Here is a 12,178-nt window from a genome sequence, read left to right on the forward strand (position 1 = left end):
GTTAAGAACTAGAAGTTCGTTCGTTACTGGTCAAATTTACTACCAAAAAAAGAATACAAGAGCTCGTGGTCCTGAAACAGTAACTCTATATCTACTGTCATACCTGGTGTCGTATCTGGTGTACGGAGGCGGTGCGTAGGACGGTGGCGAGTGGGCAAACAGGTTCCTAGGGCCCAGGTGGACGTGCGTGGTGGAAAAGGGGTCGAACAGCGGTTTCTGATAGGGCGTATTCCTGTAGGGTCGCTTCATGCGTCTACGCCTCCTGAAGTTGCCGTTCTCGAACATGTTCTCGGACTGCGGGTCTGCAAATTGGACAGTATCGTGTAGCCGTCTGGGGCAATGTTACTTTGTAAAGTCGCGTAACGTCGATCACCAACCGATCGTCCAGAAGTTGCCCTTGCGATCGCCGCCTCCGTCGCGGGGGACCTTGACGAAGCACTCGTTCAAGGACAGATTATGCCTGATGGAGTTCTGCCAGCCCCTCTTCTTGTCCATCTTGTAGTAGGGAAACCTGGCGGTGATGTAGGCGTAGATCTCGCTGAGCGTCGCCCTCTTCTGAGCGGTGTTCTGGATCGCCATCGTGATCAGGGCGACGTAGCTGAACGGTGGCTTCTTGTTCGCGGCGTCGTTGGCGCTCCCGGCGTCGTTTCCGCTTCCCGAGTTGGCAGCGGACACGTCCGAGGACGTGGCGGGCACGGAGGGCGCCGAGGGCGTCGGAGGATTGCTATTCGTGGTGCTGTGGAGCCCGCTCGTGGGGGACGAGCCCTTCTCCTCCTGGTGATGATGACCGGACCCTGTCGAATGCATCGACACGGACGAGCTGGGACTGTGGAGCCCGTGGTGAGAGTGGTAATGACCGCGGGAGCCGTGGTGCGACGTCAGGTTCTTCGCCAGCCTCACCGACCCGTCCAACTCCTTCGAACCCATGCAACCGTTCTGCATCTCCGGCACGAAGCTGCTCACTGAAACGGGTTCATTTCATTCCAACCGATTCATTCTAACCTATTCAACGAGGATTCCATGGTTCTTGTAGCAGAAGGTTTCTTTACTATCGACTCATGCGACCACTGCAATGTTTTCTGATTCAAGTATTCTATTTTCAGAAAGAAACAAGTGGGAATCTGATGGTGCTAGAACTAGGCTGCTATGAGACTTCCCATTGCAGGTCCTTTAATGTCTCATGAGCTACCAATTGATCCACCATGGAGCCCTGAAGCTTCTTCTTCATGAAAATGGATTTCAACAGGAAAAGCGAAGGTAATATCTATCTCGCGTATTTGTTCGAGTATTTGAGTGGTTATCGTTCAAGGAGGAGACGAGGAGAGCCCTAGAAGCGAGGTGATTTCAATCGGAGACAGCCAGGGACTCCGGGAACCTGGACAATGGACTCAAGACATGCGCGCGACACGACCACACGGTAGCCGCTTCCCAGAAACCTCCGGGGTTAAAACAATTGGGTCTTTGAAGGGAACTCGCCTTCCGACACCCGAGACACGGGCGCCTCGGTAGCGATAAGCGTGGACTGTTTGGAGAAATCGTGATTCAGGACGCCGATAGTAATCCGGTGCCATCGCACCTGCGAAAGGTACCACAGAAATTACAGCGACCACCCACGGGCGCTGCAACAGCTTCTCAGCTGGTAGAACGCTGAATCTTATTTTGTTGCAGGTCCTTCTTCCAAGTGCTCCATAATATTCTAGCATTTAAATACTCTCTGTACTATAGAACAGACGCAGGGTTCAAGATTTACTAGAATTCACAAGTGGGACCGAATTGGCCAACTATAAATATTCAAATGTTCTTTTTACCTTTGTTGTACAATGGACGTCTCATCGTGTATGGTGCTTTTGTCAAGTAGGAAGAAAGATATGGCGTAAAAGGTGAATAATCTAAGGTATTCAGTACATTTCATTGTAATAAAAGTTTCCAATAACCTTCTTCTACTTTGCCCTACAGTAGCACCACGGTACAGAAAGTTAGTACAGAAAGTTAGTACATGGAAAAGAAGAAGAAACAAAGAAGAAACATGGCGTCAACGTTTAGAAAGTAGGATGGAAGTAGCTGGAAAACGCGGAGGGAACACGTATGAGGAAAGGAGTGCGTACGTGCCCACGGCGTCGAGCGAACATCGGTGTTATACGCGGCACGTGTAACTGGAACTGAACGTAACCGGACACCGATAAGTTAAGCACGGAGCAAGAAGAGGGAGGGACGGGTGAAGGAGAACAAAAGGGAACTGATGAATAGAGTCCTCGGCGATAGAGATATTGTAGAAAAAAAAACGCTGTGCCCGTTGTACTTTCAATCAACGTAAATGCAAAGTGTACATGTAATTATTCAAAGTATGAACGATAACTATGTATCGTTAATACAGAAATGATTTAAAAATCGGTAGGCAGAGTCAGGTACCGCGGTTTTGTTTCTCTCTTACAGTAGGACTCTATCTGTATATTTCTGCGGTCCCCGTGAGTTTTTCCACTGGAAATAGGACCGCAGAGAGAGAGAGGAAGAGAGAGAGAGAGTGCCTCCAATTTCCTATGGTCGACGTTCGATTACATTGTTATCGGTCACATGCGATCCTGGGATACGCGAATCCCAGGCAAACATGATATCCCGCTAACGCAAACCTCCGGGGCATATGATTTCCAGGTTCGTCCGGGACACTAGGAGAGCAATGTTTTGAAAGCTGAACGCGGTATCGCGTTTTCAGCCAAATGGATTATTGGTAGGGTCAGGAGACGCTTTTCGAGACCTGTACACCCAGTCGCTGCTCTATCGTCTAACCAAGAAATCTCTAGCAACGTGGAATAAAAAGAAGACAAGAGACTGTGTCCACGACAAATCTTTATACAGTTTCCAACAGTCTAAATAATTCTAGATCCCAGCAGAGATGTTCAAGAATATTCCTCTGGTGATCCAAAGCGTTCGTTATCTTTGCTTCTCCACTCTTCATTTTCAAAAGTTCCGGTGTTGATCGCCTGTTACGTTTTGCAGATGGCGTGTCCCTGTTTGACAAGCGATATCAACATTAACGACCGATGAAGACGAATGGGAGCTCGCGGTGCACGCGAGTGTCGTGCACCTACGTCTTCTTAGGCGGATCGACGGTGCGCAAGCAAGCAACGAGATCGCGATAACGTCGAACGTTTCGCCAACACACCTGACTGCAACTGGAGATCGCTACGCGACACCCGCCAGACCGCATCTGCTCTCGTCACGGGATCCCTTGTTTCGATTTAAACTCTCAACAGGAAAATACGAATACACGGATTTCCCAGGTCTCCTGATAAAAGTTCCTGATATCCATGAATTAATCCATTTATGTCAGATTTATAATGCAACATAATTCCAGGAAGTTCCGGGAACTGTTGTTACCTGACTTTGTTATTCGAAAGGGAAGTTAGGCTTTTTCTGAGGCTTCGACAGAGTCGAAGTAGAAACGGTAGCCTCCGAAGAGGACTCTGAATGCATATAGGCGACTATTTCACACGTTATCGGATGTTGGAAACATGTATAAGATTTCGATTTTTTACTGTAAGTGTAGTATGTAGTATACATATAGTATACAAAGACCTTGGGAGCTGTTCGAGCTGGAAAAGTGATTACGTAACTGGCACAGGAAAAAACGCCACGTTCAGCTCGACGTGGAAAGCTGTGGTGTAACAGGGCTTGCGAAAGTTTGGCCTTCGCGGCGATATTGTTGTAACGTTGCAGATATATGTCGGTCAGACAACGTCGGTAGATTCTGCAGACTTTACAGGCTCGCGAAACGAGTTCACGTTTCTTCGAAAACGAACGGCGATAATGAGGTCAAACTTTTGTCGTACTTCTCGACGTATCGACACGATTAAACGAAACATTAAATACATATATTATATTATATATTTCAATATTAAATATTAGTTTAATCTCTTGCTCGACACTCTTTCTTCTGTCGCTAAAAGTAAGCGAATTATTCGGCTGGCTTGTTCCAAATGCCTCACCCTGTATATTACAGCTGATAAGAATAATAATTCCATTAATGATTTGATGGTACTGTACCATAATTTAAAGATGCAAGATTATATTTTGTAGAGACAAGTCACTTACAGTATTGCGTAAATAATACAGCTCTAATATTAAACAATGGACCATTCACTTGTGTGTCTATGAGTTCTTATGCGTCCTAAAATAATTACTTTATATCCACTTGTATGTAGCTCTAAAGCGATCATGTAAAACTCCTCTGTTTGTAGGGCAACCTAGAGCCCACGGAATCGCATAAGAAAACCGAAAGAAAGTTTCTGCAGAGCAGCGGAGAGAAGCATGGGCTTGCAGTGTGACGTCACGACGTATCGTATTTCGCTTATCGGCGCCGCACGCCGATTCCTCGACGGAACTCGCAGCATTTCAGGAATGCGAATGCCATGGTTTTTCTGCGACGACCTTCGCGCCGGGGGATACGCACGGTTTCTCTATATATTTTTCTACGCAAGGTACGACACCGTTTGCGTATGGCTGTCGATGGGATTTCACGGAGAGGGCGACGAGGTGTTACTTTACCGTGAGGATCTTGAAATCTAGACACTTCAAACTAACACTTATGCATGGAATTGGTCTTGTAATTGAAACCATTGATTTTTAACATATTTTATTATTGATATTTATTATTGGAATAGCCACGACTAAGAGTCCTATATTTTCTGTTTCAGAATGCTCGTCCTGGAAGATTCAACAACTGTGCTTCGTTTTCTGAAGGTATACTAGGTGTCGGAGTTGAATAACAGCCAGTTAACTACGCTATGGCGCATGAAAAGGTTCGCGATTGAATATTATGACCCCCGGGGCGCGTGGCACGCCTAATGAACCATCCAGCTAATTAAGGAGCATCCATTCCACCCAGAAGGACACGTGCCTCTGGATAGTAACTCGAAAGCGTATCCATAACGCAGTATTACCGTTAACGGTGGCGGCAAAACTTCAGCAGGGGTCGAATTCTAGGGTTCTCGCTTAACCCTCGACCCTGCCTACTCCTGTTGCGTAGGGGGAAGTTTAAACATACAGCAGGAGCTTCTATAAATACAAACTTAATCGCTGGGAAGAACTAGAACTATGATTAATGCAAGGTACATGAATATTTGCGCATGAATTTGTAATTGGTAAACAGCGTTTACAAAATACAGTTAGATGATGATTATTTTCAGATGAGGTCATCGTTAGTCCAGACAAATTTTATTAGCGATTATACAGGACAAACTTATGGTAGCATAACATTTTTGAAAATGTACGGTTCCTCCAAGGTTCCCATTCGCATAGATAACCCAAGTCTCAAATTTTTGGGCGTAGAAGTTAATTCCCTGTAGTTTTGGTACGTTGAATTACCAAGCTTCCATATTTCCAACTACGAATTCATCTCTGCAATGAAGCTATATGCATAGATAACCAAAGTCTCAAATTTTTAGGTGTGGAAGTTAATTCACTGATGCTTTGTCAACTTAAATTACCAAGAGTTCAAGTTTCCAACTATGAATCCATATCTGCACTGAATCTACCTACTCAGATAGATAGCCTGGGACTAAACTTATTAAAGCTGGAGGAAGTCCAACAGCCCCAAAATTTTGCGTGTTATTGTTCCTTTACTGAATTGCTACCAGAAAACAAAGGCGAGGAGTTACTTAACTTCGAGGAGATAATTTCAAAGGGGGCCCGACCATCTTAGACTCGCTTGGTTCGTTGCCGCGTTGTTTATCTCGAGTCGCCCCCTTTCTCGCCCATTTCGCAATGGGGTACCTCGTCAATGCGTTATCGACGTTATTATCAGTATCCCAGCGAAACAGCCTCGTCGAACGATCGCGACGAAATTGACTACAAATTGTGGTGTACACTTGCGGTGAAATCGTCCATCGCGTTACTGTAAACAAACGCGAACTTTTATAGCGCGACCTCGACGACTCCTCGACCCCGCGATGATTTTATCTTTAATGTTGTCGTTTAAGTACCGGACTGTATAGGGTAGAGCGTATATTTTATTTGCATAGTATAAAACATTTTGATATACAGTACGTTTCAAACGGAATAATGTTAATTTAATATTTCTAAAAATCGTTTACAAATTCGTCTGCAAGGAGAAGGCGTTAGAAATGATTTTTAATCGAGTGTTCTATTTTGGCAGGTTTGGAAATGGAGTCTTCTCTGGTGTTCGTTCTCACCAAGTCACAAAATTGCAAGCTCCACGGGATCACGATTCAAGATTACCTTATCAAGCATTAGCGATTAGTCCAAAGCCATGCCCTTGTTTACTAGAAATCTATTTTAACGCTACGATTACATCCACGGCCTAATTCCAGAGTAAACAAGCAGTTAGTAGACGATTCGTTAAATAGCAATCGACTGTATCCTTCTTTACGCGTTATTATTGTTTATACATTTACTAATTTTGTAAGCTTATGGAACAGCTTAGTTCTAGCTTGTAAGAAGGTAATTAGGCGAACCGAAAAACCCAGGTATATGAAATTTCATACGAATCTAATAACTTTTCAACGTACAAGTCGCCCATATTGGATCCGTCATTTTGATTTTTGTAACTTTGATTTCAGACCGAAAAATCAGATATACGACTATGCAGTGTGGCTGTTCGAAGAAACTCCTTTGGAGAGATTTAGGCAAAGCGAGAGTACTCCTCTGTCCCCTCAGCCCCCCTCTAGTTTAATGGTGCTTCGCCAACGCCTGAGCAACGGTCAATACGTCCACTCGACTCGCACCTGATTATGATTCAGACACGAAACGATGCGAAAATACGATACTTGATCGCCTAATCACGATACACCACTTTGATACACATCTACGATACTTAATACTCGTCTAACAAAACTCCATGATCGCCTTCACAGCCAGAATCACGCTCAGGGAGCGTAAAAATCGCGGTGGTAGAAGTTCTACCGTAGAACAAGCGATTAGGGCAACGTTTAACGCGATAATCCGCGGTCTATAAATAAGCGTGTCAACTATTTCGTGCCAGCCTTATCGCGCGCACTTTATTGGACCGATAAATGTTTCCCAGCGCGTTCGCTTACGACTGTTAACCGTAATACGAATGTGGAACGCAGAATCGCCACGCTGAAGCGGCGGCAGAAGCCTTTCGCTGCTGTGTCAGCGAATGACGCGATTCTTTGTCGAAGAAAGTCGTTCTCCGACTGGATGTACGCTGGGTGAAATTCGAGAATTAATTGTAGGAATATTGTCGGGATTACGTATTATACAAATTAAATGTTACGCACAGGGTGGAGGCATCCATGTATTACCTGCGGATAGTATTAATGCGTGCAGGATTAAGAACGCTGGGATTTATGTTGTTAAGCATCAAGTTATTGTATACAAAGGCACAGAATTATTCGCTACAGCTAATGGTTAAGAAAGAAAATTATTGAATTAAGTTTCATTGGACAGAAATGAATACCAAGCAACATGGCATCCATGTTTCGAGCTGAATACAATCAAAGGTATTCCATGGACACCACCAACCCTATGCAGGATTAAGAACACTATATTGATGCTACTAATCATCGAATGATTGAATACAGAGGCACAGAATTAATCGCCGTAGCAAATATTAAGAAAGAATTTATTGAATTGATTTTCATTGGACAGAAATGAATTTTAACCAGCCTGGCATCCATATTGTAAATTAAATACAGGGTGTGTATCAAAGTGAATGTCTGAATCATAATCATACCCCTAAAAGGGTGAAACGTGGTCCACGCACAGAGAATAGTAGCCTCACAGGCGTACCAACCGGATCAGGCGATCCCGAGGACAGATGTTCTCACGTGTCCACGTATAAATACGATTCAGAAACGTTGTTTTTTTTCACAGGAAGATCTCGAGGATACGAGCGCGAATCGTCGACAAGGATTCCCGAATGCGCTTGTCGTTGGCCGATATATCAGCTCCCGTTGGGTGAAGCGCGCAGCCATCCCGGATTAGCGACCATAACTCTCGCGACGAGAGCACTCTAAACAGCCGATTTCGAAAACACGAGTGAGGCTTGCGCGACGCTCTTGTTGCTTCTGCGAAAATTCCTGACCGAGGGAGCCACCTCCTCCCGGACTAATCGCTTTATCTCTCAAAGGGACACAGTCCCTCGCTATGTAGAAAAAAAAATAACGCGGTTCAACCGTAAGACTGTAAACGGTACAGTAGGAGATACTCGCTAAGAACGCAGGGGTCTGAGAACAAAGAAGCGAGATATATGTTTGTTTATGGAGATTGTTGTATCGGTGCCTCTCGGTCGGTAGAAATTAACCGCAGCGTGGTAGGTGTTAACCTGATAGCATAGGGTTCATGGAGAGATCGAGAAGTGTAATTGTAAGTGGACTCTGTTTTTATTTAATACTTGTGTTTATACTACTCTAATTCTTGACGAACATTTTCAGGGTGGACTGTTAATGCCCTGGATAAGATTATCGTTGCGCCCTGGGTATATGTATCGTTTCCAGTTGAGTACATCCACGAGAGAACCGTATATTAAATTGTAAATGGACTCTGTTTAAATATTTGTGCGCATGAAGCATGGTGCGAGCTTAAAAACAAATCACAGCTTACTCTATAAACATTGCAGGACCTGCCTGGGCCCTACCATTCACGCGCCGCCTGAATGATGAAAAGAGAAGAGACCCGAACACCCAGAAGAGTCACCGAACGATCCCTGAAGATTCCCCAAGCACGAAGCAAACGTCTCCTATGCCCGTACGTGTCATCACCATTGACAAAGACATACCTGAAAACGCAACTCCCCGCGTCATCAGGTCTCGGCCGACTTTATCTCTTGGTAGCATGCCTCTGAATCTTTGCGACGCGATCGCCGTACGCACATTAGCGCTAGATATCGGCGCGCCAACGAGCTTCTTAGATTTCACTCTCGAGGGCCGGATTAATCGTGTCTGGCGGCCTATCTGTTCCGACATTCAGCGATTAGCGAATAAGAAGATCTGGTAACGCGAGACCGTGCATGCAACCGCTTTCTTTTATCGGGCTTTATCTCCTCTTTGAATGTTCCTGCTCCGTTGAGCAGCGCGATAACGGACGTTCCGATCGGCGAACGCTCCGTTTCCTTTTTCACGGACTTTCGCGGAGTCGTTATGTTATTGTAAACAATTCTCTATCGCGGCGATTAACGACCGAACGCGATCACGGTTCGACATTTTTAATGGCGACGACAACACCTCGGGACCGGGTGTTCGGATTTTGGTGAGTCGCCACTGCGCCGTACACTGGCGTGCATCATGCATTCTAACCCTTTGCACTCGGATGTCTCTTCTGAGGTGGTAAAGAGCATTTGTATAAGAAAGTAAGACGTGCAATTTGTTGAGATAAACAAGGTAGCCTAAGATCAGAATAGTATAAACTGTTGATGTTTGACATCATTCCTCGATGTCTAAAGATTCATATAAGCTCGAGTATCGTTACAATAAATTACACGCGTTAGTAATTACATTATGCAGTACGACTGTTTGCGAATTCCGTAACGAAATGGCTACGAGTGCAAAGGGTTAATGTAAATTCGTTACACAAGTCCCCGGAGACGTTTCTATCGACGCTAACGTTCTCGATTTTCAGGAAGTCACCAGGAACGAATCGCGCGTGATTCTTGAAGCAGAACTCGAGAGCGTGGAAGACGAGGCAGTGACAACCTCCGGAGGAGCGTAATCGCGGGGGAGAATGTAACTAAACGACGCGTGGAAAGATCAGGGGACGCAGCCTCTCGCGGTATATCATTCTCCCTGGCTCCCCCTCGCCCCTCGCTTCGGCTATCTTTCCCTCTTCTTCTGCCTCGTTTTTCCCATCCGCGTACCCCCCCCCCCTTTACCTCAGTTTTCATCCCAACCACGTCGCGCGACACTCGAGCTGCGTTTTGTATTATTAGAACACGAGTCTTTAGCGGGCCGCGAAGACGAAGGAATCATTGGTCCGCGCCGCGCCGAGATATCCTGATGACGTCAAACGGATTTCTGAACGACACTCGCCGTTTCCGAGCGATTTTTAGAACAGACCTGGTCCATCTGTCTCCGAACGTTGACGTTTTGGATGTAGGGCAGAGTTCGCCGGTGAAGGGGAGGAATCTGGGATTGCCGGCGAAGTTGACTGGGCCCCTAACGCTCTCTCTCTCTCGCAAAGCGAACAGTTGATATAAGGACTAACATGGGATAGCCATAGGGCAGACTGAACGTAGATTCCTACGGTCTCTCTCTCCCTCGTGAAGGGCACTGTTGATTTAGAGACTAGCATGGGGAGTAAATACTAGCGTGAAAAGTCAAGGCCCCCTTCTGGGTGTTCGGGTCGTTGCAAAGCGTGTGCTGATCCCAGACGAACGCAAAGCGATTAACTCTTTTTGTACGGAAGAGCTGACCGCGGTTATATTAAGTTATATTAAGTTATATTAAGTTATATTAAGTTGTCTTAAAAGTTTCTTCCATTTTATTAATGATACACAAACAATATTTTGTGTCTATTCTTACATTATTGAATTGCGTACAATTCATTTTGTCACGTTACTGTCACATTACTGTTAACATCTAAGAAATTAGGTTGTCTATTTGTATAAACACCGCCACATGAAATAATTGTGTGCAAGTCACGGAAGAGACTTTTGGGACAAGCTAATGCGTATTCGTGGTACGAGGAAGTTTTTTGTAAGAGCGGTCGCAACTTTGCATTTTGCGTAGAAATCTCGAGCGTGATCGAGACTAAACATTTCATTCGGACCGCGACAGTCGTCGCTGTTGGCGTTTGAGGTGTTTGGAGAGCATTTCTAAAATGTTTGTACTGCTTTGTCGCAGCCTAAACCGATAATAAGCGGCAGGAGTACGCAGAGAGCATTTCATTGATGCCGCCCAATGGACGGCAGCAGTATGAACAGGGTTGAATATGGTTGTATGGTTATATATACCACGCTTACCTTGATGAAGAGACGGCAGGGGGGACGGTGGGGACACCTGGAATGGCTCCTGTTTGATCTTCAGCAAGTGCTGAGTGTCCTGCATCCCTTCCAGGCCTACCACGCCCAATCCTCCATTGCCCTGTTGCAACTCCTGAAAGGTATTCAAGGTGAAATCAGTTATTTATCTATACAGAGTTCTGGTTTCTACAATTAATATATTGAAGTCTAACCGTTGCACTATTTTCAGGAGTCTGACTCGTGGTGAATATTTTAAACCATACTTGGAAATCACAAGATCATCACTGACTCGTGATGAAAATTTTAGACCAGAACGAACAACCGAAGACACGGAATGGAACGTTTCATGTTTCGGCGCAAACGTGCGGACCGCTTCGACGTCGTCCAAGTAGGAATCGACGATTAAATAAACAGTATGTTTTATTTAACTTGTAACGCGAGTGTTTTCGCAAACTAAATGTCAAAGGAACCGAATATCATAATACCGTCTGTAATGCGCGTCGAGCGACAAACGAAATATCATTATTCGTGTCAAACGTGTTTACGGAACCTTCGATATCGCTTCTAATGTTTTCAAAACACGCGAGACTACGAGAAGAGTCGTCGCACGCCCCCAAATGCGTTACGGTATATTTGTAGAACGCTCGAAGAACCCTAACTGTCAAAGAAATAACATTGGAAAAGTAATTGGGTGGTTACGATCTTGTATTATATTTATATATATTCTAAACATAATCTAAATTACTTATGCATATATCTAATAGTTAGATTTTTCTTTTTGCAGCATGTTGGAGTAATTAAATGACAAGACCAAGTCAGCCAAGAACAAGACCAAGAGAAGACACGATATTGGTATATCAGTTATTACAAGTTTCTGAAAGCAGATATCGTCTAAATCTAATAGTCATATTTTCTTTGTTTAGTTCAAGTACCTAAATGACTAGGAAGACTCATTGTGCGAAATTTAATGAACCTGATGGGTGTCCCAAGAGAAAATACGATATTGGTATATCAGTTATTACAAGTTTCTGAAGGCAGATATCGTCTAAATCTAATAGTCATATTTTCTTTGTTTAGTTCAAGTACCTAAATGACTAGGAAGACTCATTGTGCGAAATTTAATGAACCTGATGGGCGTCCCAAGAGAAGATACGATATTGGTATATCAGTTATTACAAGTTTCTGAAGGCAGATATTGTCTAAACCTAACAGTCTCATTTTCTTTGTTTAGTTCAAGTACCTAAA

General features: G+C 44.5%; 1 protein-coding gene across 5 annotated transcripts in view; it reads right to left on the minus strand.

Moving 5' to 3' along the window:
* LOC128896673 (forkhead box protein D1-like) overlaps positions 1–12,178 on the minus strand; it is an 18,957-nt gene that overhangs the window by 980 nt on the left and 5,799 nt on the right. For all 5 annotated transcript variants that reach the window (XM_054160033.1, XM_054160031.1, XM_054160030.1 and 2 more), the window contains 3 exons: positions 10,934–11,066; positions 378–962; positions 104–302 (listed from right to left, as the gene is read on the minus strand). In XM_054160033.1, the coding sequence (XP_054016008.1) occupies positions 104–302; positions 378–962; positions 10,934–11,066 (917 nt within the window). The remainder of the gene's footprint in view (positions 1–103; positions 303–377; positions 963–10,933; positions 11,067–12,178) is intronic.

Source organism: Hylaeus anthracinus, unplaced genomic scaffold, assembly GCF_026225885.1.
Source record: "Hylaeus anthracinus isolate JK02 unplaced genomic scaffold, UHH_iyHylAnth1.0_haploid 11978, whole genome shotgun sequence".
In the NCBI taxonomy this organism is placed as follows: Eukaryota; Metazoa; Arthropoda; class Insecta; order Hymenoptera; family Colletidae; genus Hylaeus; species Hylaeus anthracinus.